The sequence below is a fragment of the Chiloscyllium punctatum genome, chromosome 29 (assembly GCF_047496795.1).
Source record: "Chiloscyllium punctatum isolate Juve2018m chromosome 29, sChiPun1.3, whole genome shotgun sequence".
NCBI lineage: Eukaryota > Metazoa > Chordata > Chondrichthyes > Orectolobiformes > Hemiscylliidae > Chiloscyllium > Chiloscyllium punctatum.
The window spans coordinates 70,251,792-70,276,658 of record NC_092767.1 but is presented as its reverse complement, the minus strand read 5'-3'; the positions used below and the strand labels follow the sequence as shown (position 1 = coordinate 70,276,658).

Below are 24,867 nucleotides of genomic sequence, written 5' to 3'. Positions count from 1 at the left end.
GGGCACGTGCTCGCTCGCTGCAAACAATACCACGAGAGATCTGCTGGCTATGTAAATAATTGTTCACTGTCCTTAGCCTGTTCCTCTCTCCATCAGTCACCAAGGCAAGGCTTAATCACCAGTGGGCCCTTCTTTTCAATGGTGTCAAGGCTAAAAGAGGTGCTAAGTCCGCCCACCATGATGGAAGAGAGACCCCATTCTGCTGTGCCTCTGGATGGGGATGATATCGATGGGTGGGGTGAGAAGGGTAGCATTTGATCAGCCATTTCCTTCACCATGTTGACCCTGGCTTTCCTGTCATACCTCACCCAAGATGCCACCCTGCAGAGATATGTCCAGGGATGTGCAGGCTAGGTGGATCAGCCATGGGAAGTTGATGGTTACAGGGATAAGGTAGTGGGGTGAGTCTAGTGGGATGCTCTGCAGAGGATTGGCTTGGACTCAATGGGCCAAATGGCCTGTTTCCACACTATAGGGATTCTATGGGTGGTAGTAGTAGATTTGCCCTCAAAGCCCCCAAGTGGACACCCTTACCTCTCTCACTGACCAACACATGCACTGGGTGGCACACAGATAGGGAGTGGCCAATTTACTCCTTGCCCTAGTCCTAGGATGCTTGATTGCAGCCTCTTCTCCTGTTAGACCCAGGCTGGGATCACTACACTGGTGAGGAACATCAAGGCTCAGAGGCTTATTGCATCGTGGGATGGTAGGATTTCTTCTTTCTAGGCTAACCCAAATCCTATCTCAGCACCCGCTGGCCTCATTTGGGAATTCTATTCAAAGACATGGTCATTTAGCTCTGTGCCTCCCATTCTTATGTTTCCAAGCCTATAGTCAACACTGGTAATTATTTGGCACTGACAAACCCGAGACACATTAGCCACTGGAAGTGACATCACTTACCAGCTTAGCCAGGGTGGCACACTTGGGCAAAGGCTCTGTCAACATAGTTCTTTTGGCTAGGCCCAGTCACTCAATACTGTCTGGAGGCCCAAAGACATCTGACACACACACACACACACACACACACACACACACACACACACACACACACAAAGGAAGCACAAACAAAAACACTCTCTTTCTCAGAGATGGCAAGTATCAGAAAACCACGCGTGCTATTTGCGGGTTTAGTGTTTGCCAAAGCAATTCTCAAAAGTTTTTTGCAACCAAAAGCCCTCAGTGTTATATGCAATCGTATAACCTTTTTCACTTTTAATCTTTTAAAAGAAGAGGAAAATTCAAAGAGGCTGTGGTCACCAGTTGGGGGTACAAGGCCAAGATCAGGGCCCTGTACAGCTAAGGCCTAAATTCAGGCTCTTCCTCTACACTGAAGCTCACCTCAGAGACCAATCTCAATGAATCTGCCCCATGCACATAAATGATCTTCTTTGATCCAATACTTGACAAGACCTTGCCCTCATGCCAACCAACACAGACTTGGGACAAAGCTGGTCTTCTCTCGCCAACAAAGTGTTGGTCTGGTATGGGCCTCAGGCCTGATACAGCCAGATAATATTCAAATCACACCGGAGAATTAAGACCCACGGGAATTGTGGGGTCAACTGACCCAGGGAGCCGCTAGACTCTCAGGTAAAGGGAAAGTTACTGTCTAAGACGCAATGGAATTTTGAGAGAAAATCCAGACAGTTAAAAGTAGGGTTCTCAACCTTCCAGGATAGGCCTGACATTTCTGACTGTGAAAGGTCATCTCCAAAGAAAAGAAAACTCACAAGGTGAGAGGGCGATAATCCCATCATGTGTTTATGACAACTCTCTTTAAAAACTTTGTTTACATCTTATGTGGTCAACCTAACTTATTCTTCTGTTGGAGGTCAGGGTAGGTGAAACCTTCAAAATATGTCCAACCAGAGTCGGCAACCTCCGGGTCCAAGAGGCACAATGACAGGCCCGTGACCCTTATCCATCAGAACTCGGAGCATCCAGAACCTGGCGTGTCTGAAAAGTTCTAGAGAGTGTGAGTCTTTGGCACTTGTTTTTGTGGGTTTTTATTTTGCATCTCACCTCTCTCAAGCAATGCTGCCTCTGCCATATCCCTTCAGGAAATGTTTACAGACTTCCATTACCCAAATGGAGCAATGGAAATTCCCGGTTCTTCTTGGAAAAGCCACACACAGACTTGTAAATTAACTCTGGGAGTTGGCACAATACCTGCACTCCAAGGCAAACTTGGTTGCAACGGTAACAAAAGGCCATGGAATAAACCCTTTTAACCGTGGCAACACTGAACAATTAGCCCACTTTTCAAGTAGGGAGGTGACCCACATCTTCCAGCTCTCACTCACCTCAGCCCCTGCCCTGAATATCCAAATCTCCCTCACGCTGCTCAAGGGCTCAATGTCCGCGGTGTGCCTTCTCAACATGGACAAGAGTCAACGCCGAGGGGTTCTCCCTCAGAAGAGTTCTTCAGTCTGGAGGGGAGTCACGGATAGAGGGATGAGGAGGTATTGTCACCGAAGGAGTTAAACATGACGCATGACTGGACCAGCACAGAAAGAAAGTGTTGAACAAGAGGGTTGAGATCTCCCTTCACATCACAGCTTGCATCTTCCTGACTGAGGGTAGTTTCACAGGATGGCCCCTGACACTGGGACAGAGGAAAGGACAGGGTCTTGCGAGCCAAGGCAATTTGGCACACATTTGCAAATTTGGCACAATTTCAAAACTGAGCTCAATAGATTTTGGCCAGGCAGGACCGGGGCATCAAAGAGTTGTGACGCAGATTAGCTGTGATCTAATTGAATGATAGAAGGGGCTCAATGGCCTACTCCTGGTCTAATAGCAGGTGTCATAGGATTCCTTTACTCAGTGACTGGAAGACTCTCAGAGTGGAGCCCTTTGACCTTAGGGATTCCTCAAGATCACAAAGGCACCAGGTTTCAAAGCCCTTGTGCTCAATGCTTCTCTTTAGGTTTAATACTGCAGCTCTTTGTTTCAGCTTGTTCAACAAAGGTGGAGGATGAGAGAGAGTACTGGACTAGGGTTGGCAGGTGGGCAGAGGGTGGAGAGGGGTTATCAGAGGCAAAAGGTTCAACCTCAATGGAACGCCTCAGCCGAAGACCTGATGGGGTTGCGACACTAGCGGCACCTGACCAAAAGGGGCAGAAAGTTATGCACACAATGCGACTGGATAGCAGGGTCCAGAATGCCCCCAATATACTGTTAACATGGGAAAGCCAATTGGCAGCCTCAATGTTGACCTGGAAGCATCCAAATCACCAAAGGGAGAGTGCGTGGGAGCTCAGACTGAGGAGGAGGTAGGGGAGGACAGGGTCTAGAAGAGGATGAAGTCAAAACAAGATATCTTCTTGCCTCCTTCTGGATCCCCACCTGTGGAAGCAACAATTCCCCATTACATCTAAGTTCACAGTCTAAGAATAAAGAGATAAGGGATAAGCAATTCAGGACTGAGGTGAGGAAGAAATCTTTCACTCAAGAGTTGTAAACCTGTGGAATTCTCTCCCACAGGAAACTGTTGGGGCCAGTTTGTTTAGGTATATACACTGGAGGTGGCCCTTGCCGCTGAAGGGAGTAAGAGCCATGGAGAGAAAGCACGAGTGGGACATTGAGATTGCATGATCAGCTACGATCATATTGAATGGTGGTGCAGGCTCGAAGGATCGAATGGCCTACTCCTGCATCTATTTTCTATGTCTCACTCTCTCTCTCTCTCTCTCACTGCTGCACCCCTCTTGAGGCTGCAGCACTTCATCAAGTCCCAAGCCTTTGCTCCACCTTCCCAACAGGCTTTCATATGATATGCAGACAAACAAAACAGAGAAATACACTCAAGATGTTTGAGGATCTATAATTAACTACCCCTGCCAGGATAATGTCAGTCTCGGGACAAGATATAGGTCACAGCTTGTGGCAAAATAGAGCAATGTTGAAGGTACTGTACTAGTGAATGAGATGGAGGGGATCAAATCAGACTGAACCAGGTAACAGGGAGAAAGGTAAAGGCAGGCAAGACACAAACACCAACTCCCCCGGCCACCCGCGCACCCCCCCCCTCCCCCCACCCAACAGACACCTCCAAGTCTCATGACTCAGTCCCAGGAGACCAACTCAAATAGTGAATTGATATTATGTGGGAAGAAATCAAGGAATGCGAGATAGGAAAGAGTCTTCTCCTTGAAGCTGGCAAGGGAATTGTGCGTTGAGGAAGGCCAGCCGGTAAATGCCATACGTTAATCTGGAGACCTCAGGGAGGAGAACACAAGAAAAGGAGACCATCAAAGTCTACTCTGCCATTCAATACAGGTAACGGCCAAATGGGGGCTTGAAATCCACTTTCTCATCCACTCCCCATTCCCTTGATTCCCAAACATCTTTTCACCCCAGCCCTGAACATATTTAATGACAGAGCTTCCCCAACCATCCAGGGTGGAGAATTCCAAAGGCCCACAAGACCGATTGAAGAGTTTCCTCCTCAGCTCAGTCCTAAACAGTCAGCCCCTATCCCGAGACTGTACTCCCATGTTCCAGATTCCCCAACACTCACAAAACACACTCTTCAATGTCTATCCTGTCAGACCCCTGCAGAATACCTAGCTGTCAGCTAATGGACTCTCAGGCTTGGGTAACTATGTCAGAATTCACACAACACCAAGTTATAGTCCAAAAGGTTTATTTGAATCCACTCCACCTGATGAAGGAGCAGCGCTCCGAAAGCTTGTGATTTCAAACAAACCTGTCGGACTATAACCTGGTGTCGTGTGACCTCTAACTTTGTCCACTCCAGTCCAACACTGGCACCTCTGCAACTTGGCTTAGTACAGCTTCCTCTGTCAGCTTATGGACTTGCAGACTCTAGTTTTTTCCCAAGATGTGTCAGTGTACCAGGTACAAATCTATATCTTGTCTGTAGGTTGTTTGATTTAATGGTCGGGGGATGATGCCTCCTTGTGTGGTGAGATTCAGATGTGATCTGGGTGCTCCCCATAGTTCAAGAATGTCTCTACACCCCATAGAGTGTGTCAATAGAAAAATACAGGCATAATCACACAAGGGGGATTCAGTCAAACAACTGAGATACATTTTTCTTGCTTTGGTGGCTGTTGGAATGATTGAAGTATAGATTACATTAAACTGTTCAAATAGCATGTGGTTTGAGTAAGGCAACAGAGTAATATGACAGTCATACATGAAGGGTCAGTGTTATGACAGAAAGTTTTATAACTGAGAGTCTTAAACAGAGGTGTGGGGTGGCACAATGGCTCAGTGGTCAGCACTGCTGCTGCACAGCACCTGGAACAAGGAATCGATTCTACCCTTGGGCAACTGTCAGTGTGTAGTTTGTACATTCTCCCTGTGTCTGAGTGGGTGTGCTCTGGTTTCCTTCCACTGTCCAAAGATGTGCAGGTTAGGGTGAATTGGCTGTGCTAAAATTACCCACACTGTGCAGGCTAAGTGGATTAGCCATGGGGAAATGCAAGTTTATGAGAGCAGGATGCTCTTCAGAGGGTTATTGGTGGACTTGATGGGCTGAATGGCCTGCTTCCATACTGGAGGGATTCTATGATTATACTTGATGGTTTCACAAAAAGAGCTACTGTGTCAAAGGGAGTATAATAACAGAGATTGCCATACTGAGGATCAGTGTAACAGAGAGAGTGTTCCAACTGAGGATCTTATAGTGAGGGTGCAGTGTGTTGCGATTGTAAATTTATTCCTAGTTAGTGCAGCACGTTTGATGTTGGAAATGTTAAGTCTCGACTTGTTGACTCCAAGGACACTGAAGTGCGAATGGGTTGAAAAGACAATTTGGATAAATGCCTGATGATTAAAAAAAAATTGAGAGAACCAATAGGAAACTGAGTCAGTCATAATTTAGATAGGCCGGGTTTGTTTATCCTTTGCAGAAGGAATGTTCTCACTGCGGTCTCATTGTGCACTCATTGTTTTTACGGAGCCGATTGACATGGATCTATTATCCAAATTCCACCTCCATTCACAAAGGCCTGAGTGGGAGGACAGATCAGATCACAAAGCCAACCTCCTCCTACCCATCTCCCAACTCACCCTAGCAACATAACCTCCTAGTTCTTTCAGTTCAGAGGAGGGGTCATTGGACCCAAAGCTTTCACTCCGATTTCTCTCCACAGATGTTGCCAGACCTGCTGAGTTTTTACAGCAATTTCTGCACCTGCTTCTTTCACCCTTGTACGTTTATCTATCTTTGCCTTAAATACATTGAGACTATGTTATCGCTCCCTGTGGCAGCCAGTCCCACATTCTTACTGGTCTCTGGCCGATGAAGTTCTCCCTGAATTATCACCTGAATATATCAGCTACTATCTTACAGTGACGCCTCCCCTTAGTTTGCAGTTTTGGGCAAAAATGAGAGTCTAAACAGGATCGTTCTTTCAAAGAATCAGAGTGAAGATGGGTGCTCGTGGCTTCCTTTCGCACTGTTGACTCTAGATTTGAGATCCTAACACATGGCCCACCAAATTCTTCCACAATTTTAAAAGGCTGTGATCAGGTCACATGCCAACCAACTCTTTTCCAGACAAAAGACCTCCAGCCTGGTCAATTTTGCTAATCGTTTTTAACTCTCAGTTTTGTGAAAATCCATTCAGGGTCTGCAAACTGGGCTGACAGAGCCCAGAAGCTCTCCCGTAAGAGGTTAAGCACCCGTTTCCCAAAGCTTTTTTTTCCCTACAACACCCGGGAATAAAAAAAGTGACGTTTTACTCAAAACTTTGAATTCGATAAGTAGTCCTAGCATCTTCACATTGCCATTAGATTGGGATGAACAGCAAAATTGCCAACTCCTCCAGGATTGCCCTGGAGTCTCCGAGGATTCCCCCCTGAACCTTGCTCTGAGCGAATCTCAGGAATAACCATCTCCTTAGGGACATTGTGCGTTTTGCTTCTCTCATCTTGTTAACCCCTTTAACTCACAAACAATAAAAATGTCAGGGATGGGGGCAATTGAGGACATTTGACGGGGCATATGGGTTGAAAGGTTTGTTCGCCTGTCCAACAGGGATTAAAAGGCAAAGCGACACCATGACGGATGTGCCAACCTAACAATAGCAGGAGCAATGTGGTGTTGGGCCACTAGAGAGGGCAGGACCCGTGATAGAACACCCAGGAATACATCCCTAACTGGAGACGCCAAGTTTACAGGTAATCGGGAAGCTAGTGGGCAGAGGAGGGATGGGGAAGGAAGAGAAAAAGGGGATGGGGATAAGGGAATGGGGGGTGTGGATGGAGATATGGGGTGAGTTGGAACAGAGACGGGATGCGGTGATGGAGAAAGAAAGGGGGTAGTATGGGAATGGGGAAAGAAGACAGGCAGACAGGAAGAGAGGAGGGTGTGATGGTGGGGGGGGGGGAGCGGGGGGCAGGTCGGGGAGACCGTGGAGGGTGGCAGTCAGGACAGAGGAGGGTTGGACAGAGGGAGGGTAGGTGAGGAGGGTGATGGGGAGAAAGGAGTGGGGGTTGGATGGGAAGAGGGTTGGATGAGGAGACAGGAGGGATTGAGGGCGACGGGGAGAGAGGAGGAGAGGATGGGGTGAAAGGAGGGCGGGCACAGAGACGGGGTGACAGGGAAAGAGCAGGGCAGGTTTCAGGGAGAGAGGAGGGTTAAGACGGGGAGAGGGGAGGGCAAGCAAGCAGGGTTGGGGGAGAGGAGAGGAGGGTGATGGGGAGAGAAGAGGGGATCTCGGGGAGAGAGGAGAGTGGGATAGTTTGGGGACAGGTGTAAAAAAGAGAAGAGTTGAGGGGGGAGGGGGTGGCGGAAGAGGTCATTTCAAGCTCACCAGCATACCATCCCGCTTTGGCCTCAGACAGTAACTGACTGTCTGTCTGAGGCTAACAGCTGGGTCAAGTCCAAAAGGACCACAATGGGGACTGCAGGATTGGGGAAGAGAGAAAGAGAAGGGGTGGGGGAGAAAGAGATGGGGTTGGGGGAGAAAGTGATGGGGTGGAGGAAAAGAGAGAGATTGGGAAGAGAGAAAGAGATGGGGGGGGGGGGAGAGACAAGGAGATGGGGTGGGGGAGAGAGAGAGAAAGAGATGGGGTGGTAAGGGAAGAGAGAAAGAGATGGGGGTAGGGGAAGAGAGAAAGAGATGGGGGGTAGGGAATGACAGAGAGAGAAAAAGAGATGGGGATCGGGGGAAGGGGGTAGGGGAAGAGAGAAGGATGGGGGGTGGGGGAGTAAGAAATAGGGGGAAGAGAGAAAGAGATGGGATGGAGGAAAAGAGAGAGATGGGGAAGAGCGAAAGAGATGGGGCAAGTGGGGGGAGAGAAAAGGAGATGGGGAGATGGGGGATATGGGGGATTGGGGGGAGAGAGAAAAGGAGTTGGGAGATTGGGGGGAGAGAGAAGGAGATGGGGGATTGGGGGGAGAGAGAAGGAGATGGGGGAAAACAAAATTGGGGAGAAAAGATTGAGAAAAGAAGTGGTTTCCATGGAAACAAGTGGTAAACATTATTTACATATACACAGATCTCTGACATTGTCATATAATATATTAATACAAGACGTTTTAATTAGAATCAAGTACTTATATAAGCCCCTTTCAGTTCTTAGAAAAGAAAAACGGAAACCTGTCTTTCTGTTTCGGCACCTCGTTTGGTTTGTTGTTCTTGTTGTTGACTTGGTTGTTGGTGGTGGCGGTTGGCGGTGGTTGTTGTTGTAAACTAACCGACTTTCTGGAGGTTGGCGGCTCGGACGCCTTGCTCGTAGGTGATCCTCTGGCTGATTAAATACTGCGCGGCCTGGGTGGCGGCCGCGGTGCCGGTGATGGTCACCTTGCGGTTCCTGGTGCCGGGGATAAACTCGCCCTTTTTGGAGATCTGAATGCGGGCGCCAGTCAACTCCTGGTACTCGACCAGCGTCTTCCCGCCTTTGCCCAAGATGGCGCCCACCAGGTTCTCGGGCACCGCGATCTCCACCACGTCCTTGGAGGCGTCGCCCAGCTTCTCGGCGGCCAAGATGGAGCCGGCCGCCAGCGGGGACGCCGCCGCCGCCGCCGCCGCGCCGAAGTAGCCGTTGGTGGCGGCTGCCAGGGAGCCCAGCGAGAAGGTACCCACCGCGTTGCCCGGGTTGCCGCCTCCCCCGCCGCCTCCTCCTCCGCCTCCCGCCGCCGAGGCCTCGTTGGCGTAGGAGGCCAGAAGGTTGGCGGCGGCGGCGGCGGCCGGATTGGCGCTGGCCGCCACCGCCGCCAGGACCCCGGTGGCGGTGGCCGGGTTGAGGCCCAGGCCCAGCGAGTTGGTGTTGTAGCCGTAGCTCGCCAGCGTGTTCAAGGCCGAGCTGATGGCCAGCAGGTCGTTGCCGGTGAAGCCCGACAGGCCTCCGCCTCCTCCTCCGCCGCCTCCGCCTCCGCCGCCTCCTCCCCCTCCCGCAAAGCCCGCCACCCCCGCCAGGTTGGCGTGGCCCAGCAGGCCCGCCGCTGAAGCCGCCGCTGCTGCCGCCGCCGCCGCCGCCGCCGGCAGCACCTCGGCGGAGTTGGCGTACGGCGAGCCGGTCGGGTTGGAGTTCGCCACCGGGCCCGAGATGTTGGCGTAGCTGATGTTGAGGCAGCTGCCGCTCTGCGGGTCCTCCTGGATCTTCTGCACGATCAGCTCGACCGCCTTGCGGTTCTGCTCGGCCTCGCCGCTCACCGTCACCACCCGCTCCTGCAGGTTGATGCCCTCGGGCTTCTGCGAGAGCTGCACCCAGGCCCCAGACTGCTCCATCACCGCCTTCACCGTTGCGCCGCCTTTGCCGATGATTAGGCCCGCCGTGCTGTTGGGCACAATCAGCTTCGCCTGCAACACACAGCGAGGGCTCCAGTTAGAAATTCCCATGGGACTCCTTCCCCTTCCCCACCATCACCAGGATCCCACAGGTCCCAGCATTCCTATGGGACTCCTTCCATTTCCCCATCACCAGGATCCACAGGGCTCATCATTCCTATGGGACTCCTTCCATTTCCCCATCACCAGGATCCACACGGCTCATCATTCATATGGGACTCCTTCCCTTTCCCCACCATCATCAGGATCTCACAGGCCTCAGCTTTCCTATGGGAATCCTTCTCCTTCCCTTTCCCCTCCACACCAGGATTCCACAGGTCCCAGCATTCCCATGGGACTCCTGCCCCTTCCCCACCATCACCAGGATTCCACAGGTCCCAGCATTCCCATGGGACTCCTTCCCCTTCCCCACCATCACCAGGATTCCACAGGTCCCAGCATTCCCATGGAACTCCTTCCCTTTCCCCACCATCACCAGGAACCCACAGGCCTCAGCTTTCCTATGGGACTCCTTCTCCTTCCCTTTCCCCTCCACACCAAGATCCACAAGTCCCAGCATTCCCATGGGACTCCTTCCCTTTCCCCACCATTACCAGGATCCCACAGGTCCCAGCATTCTCATGGGACTCCTTCCCTTTCCCCACCATCATCAGGATCCCACAGGCCTCATCATTCCTATGGGACTGCTTCCTCTTCCCCCCCATCACCAAGATCCACAGGCCCCAGCATTCCATTGGGACTCCTTCCATTCCCTCAAAAGATGTACATCGAGGAAACAACTCATCCACGCCAACCAGATATCCTAAATTAATCTAGTCCCATTTGCCAGCACTTGGCCCATATCCCTCCAAACCCTTCCTAATCATGTACCCATCCAGGTGCCTTTTAAATGTTGTAATTGTACCAGCCTCCACCACTTCCTCTGAAAGCTCATTCCATACACTACCACCTTCTGTATGAAAATGTTGCTCTGAGATCCCTTTTAAATCTTTCCTCTCTCATCGTAAACCTTTGCCCTCTTGTTCTGGACTCCCCAACCCCAGAGAAAAGACCTTATCCATGCCCCTCGTGATTGTATAAACCTCCTGGCAGCTTCCCTGTATGGCTATTGGCTCCTTGGCAGACCTCTACTGTGAGATCTAAGTAATGACTATGAGGATTCTCAGGGCGCCTTTCCCATGTGACTTCTTCCCTTACATTTTTCTCAGCAGATTTGGACCATCAAGCCCAAGTGTGCCCGGGGGTGGGGGCAGCTCTCCCATGTGACTCCTTCTGTCCGTCGGCAGAGGCTTGGGTATGACCAGGAGAAGCCTCTGGCCAGCTTTCCCATGTAACTACTTCCCTCCCCTTCACAGACCTCCAGGTGTGACCAAAGGTAGCTTTCTCACGTGACTTCTTCCCTAACCTTCCCCTCAGCAGACCTGGACGGTGAGACCCAAGTCTGCTCATGACGAGCCTCAGGCCAGCTTTCCTATGTGACTCCTTCCCTCCCCCTCCCCGCCCCCCCCCCCCCCCCCCCCCCAGGACACTTTAAGGTGTGGTTATGAGGATCTTAAAGGCAGCTATCCCATGTGACTCCTTCCCTAAGCCCAGGTGTGGTCATGATGCCTCAGGGCAGCATTCCCCACGTGACTCCTTTCCCCTCAGTAATGAGGACCCCCAGGGTACCTTTCCAGCCCCAAATTTTTCCTTTCCTTGGCAGACCACCTGGCGTGACCATGCAGATCCTCGGGGTTTCTTTCCCACGTGACTTCTTCCCTTCCTTTAGCACATTTCCAGACATAGCCATGAGGCCTCTGGGTAGCGCTTAACTTTTGGGGGCTGCCAACCCTTCAGCATTGGACCATCTCCGAAAAATTGAAATTGCATTCCCAGGAAATTGAACTGACATCACCTTCCGGACCTCTCGTACAAGCGCATCAAATACAGGGGAACTGACACCACCTACACATTGTCCTCTCAGCAACACTCAACCCTGACTTGGAAAAATATTGCTGTTCCTTCACTGTCACTGGGTCAAAATCCTGGCGCTTCCTCCTCAATGTCATTGTGGGTCAATCTACATTAAATGGATAGCAGCGGTTCAAGAATGGCAGCTTGGGATGAGCAATAAACACTGACCCAGCCTCTGATGTACAGGGACAGCAGTGTGTAAACCGACAGGGTGCACAGCAGTAACTCACTCAGAGTCCTCCAACACCTTCCAACCTCATCCACCTACAAACACAAAGGCAGCAGAACATCACCTATGCATTCCTCTCCTGTACTCACCACCCTGACTTGAAAATATATCGCCATTTCTTCAGTGTTGCCGGGTTAAAATCCTGCAATTAGAGATGGCAGCACTATGCTATGAGGAGAGACTGATTCAACTGGTCCTGTATTCACGAGAATTTAGAAGGATGAAATAGGAATCTGATTGAAATGTACAAAATTCGAACAGGGCTGGACAGATTGGATAGAGGAAGGATGTTTTCCCTGACTGGGGACTCTAGAACCAGAGGACTCCTATTCTTAGGACATTGGGTAGACAATTTCAGACTGAGTAGAGGACTATTTTCTTCACTCAGAGTAGTGAACCTGTGGAGTTCTCTACCACAGAAGACCTTGCAGGCCAAGTCATTGCATATATTCAAGAAAGAGACAGGTTTTCTTTCAAGGTTTGGAAGCATCAGGGACAGGATCCTCAGTGCTTAGGGGGGAGGAGTGGGGAAAGCGGCCCTGAGGCATCAAAGGGTATGGGGAGAAAGCATTCAAATAGGGGTCAGCCATGGTTATACTGAGTGGCAGAGCAGGATTGAAGGGCCGAATGGCCTCCTGTTTTCTATGAATCTGTTTTCTCGATGCAGTGTGTGTGTCCTACATCCACGTGTACTGCAGTGGTGCAAGCAGGTTAGGGATGCTGGTCACAACCTATGAAAGAGCTACAGAACAAAAAGAAATCTCTGGTTCATTGCTCTGTGCAACCCCTGGGGGACAAAATAAATTGTGACATTAAAGTGATTGTGTTTGTCTCTGTTTCTTTGACCATCTGTAAAATGACCATCTTTATTAGCTGTAAAAATGTTGTAAATTGGAGGGGGCTCAAAGGTTTTTGACTGACAGTCCATTATGTAAAGTGTCTTTGTGCTTTCTGATTGGTGTACGAAGGCCTTACATCATAAAGATTAGTGTATCTGCTGACCAATGGCTGGAGCAAGAGGGACTATCATGTGACAAATCCTTCAGGAATGAATTTAATCAGAGTCATACAGCATGCAAATGGACCCTTCGGCCCAGCCAGTCCATGCCGACCTATAATCCCAAATTAAACTAGTTTCACCTGACTGCTCTTGGTCTATATCTCTCCAGGCAATTTAAAAAAAAATTATGAACTTATCCAAATATCTTTTAAATGCTGTAACTGTACCTGCAAACTGTACCACTTTCTCTGGCAGTTCCTTCCATCCTCCAACCGCTCTGCTTTCAAAAAATGTCCCTCATGTCTTTTTAAAATCTTTCTCCTCTCACCTTAAAAATATGCCCCCTAGTCTTGAAATCCCCCCACCCTAGGCAAAAGGCACGTGCTCTTCACCTTATCTATAACTCCTCACAATTAGAGAAAACTCAATAAAGTCACCCTTCTAACCTCCTAAGCTCCGGTGAAAAAAAGTCCCAGCCTATCCTAATTGCTCAGAACATGCCCTACTCCTTGCATGAATCATAATGGGTTTGCAATACAGGTACAGCAAGTAATCAGAAATATTCAAAGAATGGTATCATATAGGTGGGAAGGGGGCAATTGAATACATAATAGGGAAGTTATATTTCAGTTATAGTGGGCACTAGTAAGACCACATCTGAAGCACTGCACAGCACTGGTCACCTTTTTCATGAAAGGATACAATACATTGGAAGCAAGTCAAGAACAGTTTACTAGGTTAAAACCTAGAAAGGACAGATTGTCTTATGAGAAAAGTTCAAGGGGCTGAATGTTAGAAGAGGAAGAGGCAATTTGATCACAATGTGTAAAATCCAGAGGGTAGATGTGGAAGTTTTCCTTTTGGAGGATCTAGAACTACAGGTTGCTGTTTAAAAGTCAGGGCTCCCCCAGTTAAAACAAAGAGAAGTAGACCTTTTTTTCCCTCTCTCAGAGATATGGGAACTCTTCCTCAAAAGGTATCATAGTTTCCCTAGTATGGAAGCAGGCCATTTGGCCCATCAAGTCCACAATGACCCTCCAAAGAGGATCTCATCCAGTCTCACCCCCCACCTCTGTATTTCCCATGGCTAACCAACCTAACCTGTACAATCATTTGGACAATTCACGGACAATCACCTGATGAAAGAGCATCGCTCCGAAAGCTAGTGTGCTTCCAATTAAACCTGTTGGACTATAGCCTGGCGTTGTGTGATTTTTAGCTTTGTAACCTGTACAATTTAGCATGGTCAATCCACCTAACCTGCTCATCTTTGGACTATAGGAGGAAACCAGCGCACACCCACGCAGACACAGAGAGAAGGTGCAAACTCCACACAGGCAGGCGCAAGGTGGCTAGGTTCTTGATCAGCAACGGAGTGAAAGGTTATAATCAGGTCAGCCATAATCTTATTATTGAAAGGCAGAGCAAGTTGGAGATGTTCAGTGGCCTACTCCTGCCTCACATGATCATCTTGGAGCCTCCCCTTGACTATGTTGCTCAGTGGGTACAGCTTCTATTCTGGAGTCTAAAGTCTGTGAGTTGTAGCCCCATTCCAGACTTTTGGCAGGCCAGAATTTTCCCTGGAGTACTAAGGAAGTGCTGCACTGCCAAAGGTGCTGTCTTTTCAATCAGGTGTAAAAACTAAATCTGCTTCTGCCTTCTATCCGGTGAACCCAATGGTTCCACATACATCATTTTACAGTCAAACGGAGGAACTATCCCCAGTGATCTCATTAATACTTCTCTCAGAGCAATGTTCCTAAAAAAACCCGGTTGATCTGAGTCTTTGTCACATTGCTGTTCGTTTGCTCTGAACAAATTTGCAACTACATTCTTGACATTATAACAGTGACTAGGCTTCAAATGCTAATTCATTGATAGCAAATTGCTTTGGACCCCCTTGTGGTTGTGAAAGAATCATAGAATCCCTACAGTGTGTGTGTGGGGAGGGGGGTGTGAGTCCATGCTGACACTCCAAAGGATGTCCCACCCCTCCCCCCCCCCAAAATCGCTGTAAGTGTCTGCGTGGATTTCCTCCGGGTGCTCTGGTTTCCTCCCACAATCCAAAAATGTGCAGGTTAGGTGGATTGGCCATGCTAAATTGCTCGTAGTGTTAGGTGAAGGGGTAAATGTAGGGGAATGGATCTGGGTGGGTTGCGCTTCAGCGGGTCAGTGTGGACTTGTTGGGCCGAAGGGCCTGTTTCCACACGAAGTAATCTAATCTAATCTAACTACAAATTGCCCATAGCTAACCCACCTAGTCTGCACATCCTAGACACTAGAGGGCAATTCAGTATGGCCAATGCACCTGAACCTACACATCTTTGGATCAATGCAAGTCTCTGGGTGTAGGTTTGCTCGCCGAGCTGGAAGGTTCATTTTCAGACGTTTCATCACCATACTAGGGAACATCATCAGTGAGCCTCTGGATGAAGCCATGAATGCAAGTCTTTTTTTCTCTAGCCAGAACTACTTACACACGTAGAGGTGTGGGGGTGCTGGGTTGGTGTTTAGCACCGAGGGTCGGAATTGAAGACCCTACTGCCAGTACCATGAGGAGATTCATGGACAACCCACATGCTTCAGTGCCTTGGATCTGACTGACCACCGACCCTTACCCTCCTACAAAGTAACTACTTTGAAAAAAAAAGCCTCTTTCAACCGAGCAGGGATTCCCATCGTAGGGAGGACACTGGGTGAAAGGGTGCACTGAGTTGACAGCACAGAGGTATCCATTGAGCTGCCCTCATCTCCTTTCCCTCCCACATCTGCCATGCATCAGGGGAGAGTATTTGTGTTTATGGTGAGCAAGTGTCCCATTCTAACTCCCCCTCAGAAACCAAGTGTGGCCACTTTGAAATTCAACAGAGAGTGATTCTAGTCCGAGAATCCTCGCAACGTTTACCCTGCCCGGGGTTTGGAACGCGCTAATTTCCGGGACAGTGAGACAATGAGGTGTCCGTGATAAGAAGAGTTTTTGTAACTGCCGAGGACAAGGGAGACACTGGACCTTACCCTGAGAGCTCGGAGATGATGGGGAAGCTCATCATGGAAAAAGTTGCTGCCTCCAGGGGGAGTAGGCGACATTCCGAATGAGCAAGGGCAGAGAGAGTTCCAGATCCTCACTCACCCCCAGGAATAAACACCACCAGGCAGTTAACAGTGTGTGAGATATCCGGATTATCAGGAAATGTTGGAGGGTTATTGAACACAATGGTGGGAAGCAATGTCAAGAAGGTTTGGTTTAGGATTATGCTTAGCATGGACTGGTGCACAAAGCGTCTGTTTATGAGACATAGGAGCAAGTGGAGAATTTTCAACACATCAAGTTTATTTTGCCATTTAATGAGATCATTGCTGATTTCTTAATCCTCGACTTTTCTCCAGAAGCCTTGATTCCTTTCCTGATTAAAAATCTACCTCAGCATTGAACCTATTGAACTATGCAGCCTCGATAGCCCCTCGATTGTAAAGAGTTCCACAGATGCCCCACCTTCAATAGAAGAACTTCCTCCTCATCTGTCTTAAAGGGCAACTCCTTACTCTGGTCATAGACTCTGCCAGGAGTGGAAACAACCTCTCCTCAACTACCTGGGGCAGCACGGTGGCTCAGTGGTTCGCACTGCTGCCTCACAGCGCCAGAGACCTGGGTTCAATTCCTGCCTCAGGCAACTGTCTGTGTGGAGTTTGCACACTCTCCCCGTGTCTGTGTGGGTTTCCTCTGGGTGCTCCGGTTTCCTCCCACAGTCCAAAAATGTGCAGGTTAGGTGAATTGGCCATGCTAAATTGCCCGTAGTGTGAGATGTAGGGGAATGGGTCTGGGTGAGTTACTCTTCGGAGTGTCGGTGTGGACTTGTTGGGCCGAAGGGCCTGTTTCCACACTGTAGGGAATCTAATCTAAAACCCTCTAAGCATCTTATATTGCCCCACAGCATATTACAGCCTGTGAAATGTTTTTTTTTGAAGTTTAATTGTCAAAAATGCACCAGTCAATGGCCACGCAGCAAGTTCCCAGAAACAGCAATTGGCTAGATATTGTTTTAGTGATGTTGGTTGAGGGACATATATCAGTTAAATATCACCCTATAGTTCTTGCATGTATCATGGAATCCCTACAGTGCGGAAGCAGGCCATTCTGCCCATCGAGTCCACACCAATCTTCCAAAGAGCATCCCATCCCATCCCTGTAACCCTGCATTCCCATGGCTAACCTACCTAGCCTGCACAACCCCGGACACAATGGGCAATTTCCTATGGCCGAACCTGCACATCTTTGGATTGTGAGAGGAAACTGGAGCGCCCGGAGGAAACCCACGCAGACACGGGGAGAATGTGCAAACTCCACACAGTTACAAAGTTAAAAATCACACAACACCAGGTTATAGTCCACCAGGTTTATATGGAAGCACTATAACCTGGTGGTGTGTGATTTTTAACTTTGTACACCCCAGTCCAACACTAATGTCTCCAAATCATGAATACACAATCACCTGAGAGTAGAATTTAACCCAGTCTCTGGTGCCGTGAGGCAGCAGTGCTAACCACTGAGCCACCCACTTTGCTACAATTTCCCTGCAGATTTGCTCCTTGATCTTCCTCATGCTTATTAAATACGCCAGTGGTGTGATTTTACCCATTCTGCTTCTCCTATATCAGCGGTGGCACAATTGGCAACATTACTCTGTATTTCAAGTCTCTGGGTTCAAGATTCATTGCAGTGCTTGAGAACAGCAAACCAGGCTGACACAAGCAATGCAATACTGCGGCAGCGCTGCACTAGCAAAGGCGTCATTTTCACATCAGATGATAAACCTAGACCCTGCCCGCTCGGATGGAGGTAAACAATCTCATGGCAATATTCTGAAGAACAGCAGGGGGTTTTCCCCGGCACTCGGCCAACACCTATTCCTCAATTGACATCCCTAAAGCAGATTATCTGTTTGTTCTTACATTGCTGTTTGTGGGATCTTGGTGTGGGTTTATTGACTGGCATCTTTCCCACATTGCGACAGTGACTATACATACGTCATTGGCTGCAAAGTACATTGGATGACCAGTGGTCTTGAGAGATGCTATGTAAACACAAAACCTTTTAAACTCTAATCAAAGATGTAGAAAGGGTCTGTTTATGCGCCGCACAACTCTGTGGCTTTAAAGGGAGTCTACCTCTGTCCCCTCAGAGAGTTCCCTCAAACAGTACAACGTCTTTTAATCAGTACTGCCAATTCACCTCCCTTTTCTCCCTTTCTATCTGTTCTGAAGGTTGACATTCTCGTATTTTAAACACACTGTCCTCATACTATTTTGGTCACACTTTCTATATTGCCACCAGGTCATTTTCTCTACTAGGTCCTTTGCAGTGTTCCAACAAACCCTGACACACACAAACCCTGACACACACAAACCCTGACACACACAAACCCTGACACCACACAAACCCTGACACACACAAACCCTGACACACACAAACCCTGACACCACACAAACCCTGACACACACAAACCCTGACACGACACAAACCCTGACACACACAAACCCTGACACACACAAACCCTGACACCACACAAACCCTGACACCACACAAACCCTGACACACACAAACCCTGACACACACAAACCCTGACACCACACAAACCCTGACACCACACAAACCCTGACACACACAAACCCTGACACCACACAAACCCTGACACCACACAAACCCTGACACACACAAACCCTGACACCACACAAACCCTGACACACACAAACCCTGACACCACACAAACCCTGACACACACAAACCCTGACACCACACAAACCCTGACACCACACAAACCCTGACACACACAAACCCTGACACCACACAAACCCTGACACACACAAACCCTGACACACACAAACCCTGACACCACACAAACCCTGACACACACAAACCCTGACACCACACAAACCCTGACACACACAAACCCTGACACCACACAAACCCTGACACACACAAACCCTGACACACACAAACCCTGACACCACACAAACCCTGACACACACAAACCCTGACACCACACAAACCCTGACACACACAAACCCTGACACCACACAAACCCTGACACACACAAACCCTGACACACACAAACCCTGACACACACAAACCCTGACACACACTGCAGGAACAGTACTTAATTTTCCATTCAGACATTTCTAGACCTACACTACTTAAAATTTAGATCAAAAATGAACTGTGCCCTCCATTTTGATTACACACCCCCTGACTAAAAGTATCCTATTTGCACAAGTTTACTCTCATCAGGACTGAGGTAATTTCTGCTATTAACATTTACTCTTCCATCTGTATTTCTCCTTTACTCCCATGTGCAAGTAAGGTTGAAAATTGCAGGTGAACTAGTCACAATTTTTCTGTCTTCTTTCAGCCCAGCTGGAAAATTGCCAATGTAAAATTGCCTCCCCCCCACCTTGTCTCAGTCAAATCCCTCGAACTCAGCACCGCCTTCCTAACCTGCAATCTTCTTCCTGACCGCTCCGCCCCCACCCCCACTCCGGTCTATCACCCTCACCTTGACCTCCTTCCACCTATCGCATTTCCAACGCCCCTCCCCCAAGTCCCTCCTCCCTACCTTTTATCTTAGCCTGCTGGACACACCCTCCTCATTCCTGAAGAAGGGCTCATGCCCGAAACGTTGATTCTCCTGCTCCTTGGATGCTGCCTGACCTGCTGCGCTTTTCCAGCAACACATTTTCAGCTCTGATCTCCAGCATCTGCAGTCCTCATTTTCTCCCCAATGTAACAACAAGCCTAGTGACTATTGGAAGTCAATTCCATTTTGGTTATGGAGAACTTCTAGAAATAATTCAGGGTGGCTGAGTGGTTAGCACTGCTGCCTCACAGCATCAGGGACCCAGGTTTGATTCCACCCTTGGGCAACTGTCTGTGTGGAGTTTGCACGTTCTCCCTGTGGGTTTCCTCCCACGGTCCAAAGATGTGCAGGTTAGGGTGGATTGGCCATGATAAATTGCCCACAGTGTCCAGGGATGTGTAGGCCAGGTGGATTAGCCATGGAAAATGCAGAGTTAAAGGGTGGATTTGAGTGGGATGCTCTTCAGAAGGTTGGTGTGGACTCGATGGGCCAAATGGCCTTCTTCCATGCTGTAGGGATTTTGTGATTAATACTCCCTTTCCCTTTTGTTCTGGGCATCTTTCCTGTCTGTTCCTCCTCATCTTTCCAACAGTATGGAGCCCATCCAGCCCTCTTCAGTTCCAAAGAATTGTATTGATTCAATTAACTCAGTTTCTCTCTTCAGTTTCTCCAGCACTCTGTTTTTCTTTCAGATCTCCAGTATCTATAGTATTTTGCCTTTCCACGTAACTATTTATTCTTGCATCTTGCTCACCTTATTCACTACAATTGTGTAATTACATGTATGTATTCTAAAGCTGTCTTTGTATACTCCTTAGACTGCTCCTACTTAATAGAGGGCTAATTGTTTAATACTCCTGTTCCAAGCTCTCACCTGGGTGTACCTTCATTTCTGCTCTTCCATGCCAATGACCAACCCTCCCAACTGTAGTAATATTTTTCTCGTTATTCTTCCACGGGGCATGAGCAAGATCAGAATTTGTTGCTGACTCATAATTTCCCTTGAACTGAGTGGCTTATCAGGCCATTTCAGAGGGCAATTAAGAGTCAACTACCTTGCGGTTCAACAGCAGGGAAGTGATGCTGAATTTCTACAAGATGCTGGAGTCATAGAGTCATCGAGACGTACAGCACGGAAAAAGACCCTTCGGTCCAACTCATCCATTCTGACCAGATATACTAACCTAATCTATTGCCATTTGCCACTTGGTCCACATCCCTCTAACCCCTTCCTATTCATATACCCATCCAGATGCCTTTTAAATGTTGTAATTGTACCAGCCTCCACCACTTCCTCTGGCAGCTCATTCCATACACACACCACTGTCTGTGTGAAAAAGTTGCCCCTTAGGTCCCTTTTATGTCTTTCCCCTCTCACCCTAAACCTATGCCCTCTAGTTATGGACTCCCCCATCCCATGGAAAAGACCTTGTCTGTTTACCCTATCCATGCCTCTCATAATTTTATAAACCTCTATGAGGTTCCCCCCCCCTCACCCTCCGACGCTCCAGGGAAAACAACCCCAGCCTATTCAGCCTCTCCCTATAGTTCAAACCATCCAACCCTGGCAACATTCTTGTAAATCCTTTCTGAACCCTTTCAAGTTTCACAACATCCTTCTTATAGGAAGGAGACCAGAACTGCATGCAGTATTCCAAAAGTAGCCTAACGAATCACATTAGTAAGACCTCGGCTATTGTATTGTATATACTTTAGTGATATACCATAGAGAGAACATGAATAAATTGGAGAGACTGCAAATGAGATTTACAAGAAAGGTTATTTGGATGTGGAAATATCAGTTATGAGAAGAGGTTGAGATTATTGGAGAGAAGGAGGCTAGGAGGAGATCTGAGAGATTTTCAAGCAGGAATTTTCAGCAGTGCTTCGTCTGAGGCCCACTGAAGATGTTACCTAGTAGATTGACGAAACGTCTGAAAATGTAGCAAACCTACATCCAGGACTTCAACCTGAGCCACAAATCTTCTCAAAACTTGCGAAGAGATTTTCAAAATCATGAGCAAGCTGGATTGAGTAAATAAGGATTAATCCTGAGATTACTAAATTTGAGGGTTTTAAAAAAATTTCCTGCTAAGTAGGGCTTTCATACTACCCCTCAGCTTGTCTACATTTTAATTCAGTCATGGGATGTGGGCTTCACTGGCCGACCTGTTCCTAATAATCACCTGAAGGAGGCGTAGTGGAACTGTCTTCTTGAGTCACTACAGTTCATTTAATAATGGCCCAACCACACACTGCTGTTAGGAAGGGTGTTCCAGATCTTTGACCCGGTGACAGTGAAGAAAGTCAGGATAGTAATTACTCACTGCAGGGTTAATCGCCACAGTATTTATATGGCTGGTCCTGTTCAATTTCCAGTCAGTGGTCATCCCCAGGATGTTGACGGTGAAGCATTTTTTTTCTTTATTTCTCTAATGTGTATCTAGGTACATTGTACCAAAGATGGCTTCATGAGGAACAACAATGTAAACTTTTCACTGTACTCTGTTCTAATGGACTTGAAAGGGTGTGTCAATAAAACTAATTCCAATTCTTATTCATTCAGTGATGCTAATGTCATGGAATGTTCAGGGACGATGATTAGATTTTCTGCTGTTGGAAACAGTCATTGCTCTCTCTAACCTTCTACATCTCGCTCATGTGTTTTTACAATGCACCCATTGTTCTACCGTTTCGGAACACAATTAAAACACCTTCTATGACAGGAAAAGCCTCGGAGTTTTAATAGAGGACTTTCCCTGTTGAAATGAATGCTGGGATAGCTTAGCCTCCATTACAACCTATTACTCTCCAGTGTAACTAGTGCAGAGAATGCAAGATTGACGGCAGCACGTATTTCCTGGTAAATGAAGAATAATTATTTTTATTTTATTCTTTCATGGACCATTGGTGTCACTGTGTAGGCCAATATTTATTGCCTGTCCCTACTTGCCCCGAGAGACAGTGATGGTGAGCCACCTTCTTGAACCACTGCAGTCCTTGGCTGAAGGGACACCTACAGTGCTTACTGGGAATGTGTTCCAGGATTCTGACCCAGTGTCCGTGAAAGAACAGTGATATATTTCCAAGTCAGGATGTGAGTGACTTGGAGGGAACTTACAGGTCGTGGTCTTTGGTTTGGGAAGTTCTAGGGAGTCTTGGTGAGTTGCTGCAGTGCATCTTCTACATGGTACACACTGCTGCGACTGAGTGTTGGTGGAAGGAGTGACTGTTCTAAGGGGATGGATGATGCTAGTCAAGCAGGCTCCTTTGCTCTGGATGGCGTTGAGTGTGGTTGAAGCTGCACTCACTAACATGGGTGAACAATACTCCATCACACTTCTGACTTGTGCCTTTTAGACGGTGAACAGGCTTTGGGGAGTCAGGGGGTGAATTACTGTAGAATTCTGAGTCTTTGACCTGCTGTTGTAGCCTGTTGATAGAAAAAAGTGTGGTGGGATCCTGGGGCCTGACAGTGGATTTCAGAATAAATATCACTGAAGCCTATAGTACAGCAAATTAACAGTTATTACTGCCGATTCTGCGAGTCCAACACTCCCTCAGGCTTATACGGTAGAATTAGTTTCTCTTTCCAGATGTCAAGGTCAAGAGAAACTGTCCATTCCAATAGGACGTTGTCCCAGAAAGACTGACAAACACTTAACCTAATGTAGGCTTGGAAACTCACCGGGGATTGTCAGAACACCATGCTGAACTGTTCCAGAAAACAGCACAATACCAGTAATCAAAAGAGAGCCCAAAACTAATTCCTGCCTGACAGAACTTCACCAGACTCTCATTGTAGATGAGCTATACCCTGCATCATTCACAACCCCATGTGGCCGTTCAATACAGTCTTGGCCTTCAAGTTCTCATTCCTGTCTGATTCCTGAGTGACCAAAATCAGTCTTAAGTATATTCAATGAGGGAGCATCTACCATCATCTGGGCTAGCAAGTTCCTAGGATTCACAACTCCTTAAATGAAGCAATTTCTCCTCACCTCAGTCCTAAATGTTCAGCCTCTCATTCTTTTTCATTTGTGGGATGTTGGTGTCACTGGCTGGGCCAGCACATATTGCCCATCCTGAGTAGCCCTTTGAGAAGGTGGGGGTGAGCTGCCTTCTTGAAACGCTGCAGACCACCTGCTGTGGGTTGACCCACGATGCCATTAGGGAGGGAATTCCAGGATTTTGACCCAGCGACTGTGAAGGAATGGCAATTTCTTTCCAAGTCAGGGTGGTGAGTGGCTTGGAGGGGAACTTGCAAGGGGGTGCTGTTCCCATGTATCTGCTGCCCTTGTCCTTCTGGATGTGTTTGGTCATGGTTTGGAAAGTGCGGTCTGAGGATCTTTGGTGAATTTCTGCAGTGTATCTTGTAGATGGTACAAATTACTGTCACTGAGTGTCGGTGGTGGAGGCAGTGGATGTGATGCCAGTCAAGCGGGGGCTGTTTTGTCCTGGATGGTGTCAAGCTTATTGAGTGTTGTTGGTGCTGCCCTCATCCAGGGCAAGTGGGGAGTAGTCCATCACACTCCTGACTTGTACCTTGTAGATGATGGACAGGCTTTGGGGAGTCAGGTGATGAGTCACTTGGCACAGTATTCCTAGACTCTGACCTGCTCTTGTAGGTACTGTATTTCTATGGTGAGTCCAGTTGAGTTTCTGGTCAATGATAACCCCCAGGACAGTGTTGAGCCAGTGATTCCTGTGTTCTTGCTTCCCCAACTCTGTGTGTGTGTGTGTGTGTGTGTTGGGGGGGGGGGGGGGGAGGGGAGGGGGGAGAGATGTAACAAAACTCTCAGCGTCTACTCTATCAGGGGGAGGTGGTGCAGTAGTTGGAATGTCACTGGACTGTCACTGGACTGACAGGGCCAAGTTAATGTTCTGTGTTTATAGGTTTGTATCCTGCCATGGCAAATGGTGACATTTGAATTCACTAAAATAGAAAACTCCCCGGTGATGACCATGTCAATGTTGCCAAACCTATCTAGGTCACTAATGTCCCTTAGGGAAGGAAATCTGCCATCCTTACCTGGTCTGGCCTACATGTGACTCCAGACCCACAGCAATGTAGTTGACTCCTAACTGCCCTCTGGGCTATTAGGGATGGACAATAAATGTTGGTGTAGTCAGTGATGCCCGCATCCTGTACATTAATTTTTTTAAAAAATTCCCTTCAGAATCTTTGATGTTACAATGAGACCTCCTCATTCTTCTAAAGGCCAGACAATATACAACAGATTCACTCCCAGAAGGCAACTCCCTTCAACCCAGGCC

The 24,867-nt window shown here is 48.2% G+C and overlaps 1 protein-coding gene across 1 annotated transcript in view; it reads right to left on the bottom strand.

Moving 5' to 3' along the window:
• Positions 1–4,045: 4,045 nt before the first annotated feature.
• Positions 4,046–24,867, bottom strand: part of LOC140454540 (RNA-binding protein Nova-1-like) — a 212,554-nt gene continuing 191,732 nt past the window's right edge. The window contains exon 4 of the mRNA XM_072549358.1: positions 4,046–9,788. Within this exon, the coding sequence (XP_072405459.1) occupies positions 8,679–9,788 (1,110 nt within the window). The 3' untranslated portion in view covers positions 4,046–8,678. The remainder of the gene's footprint in view (positions 9,789–24,867) is intronic.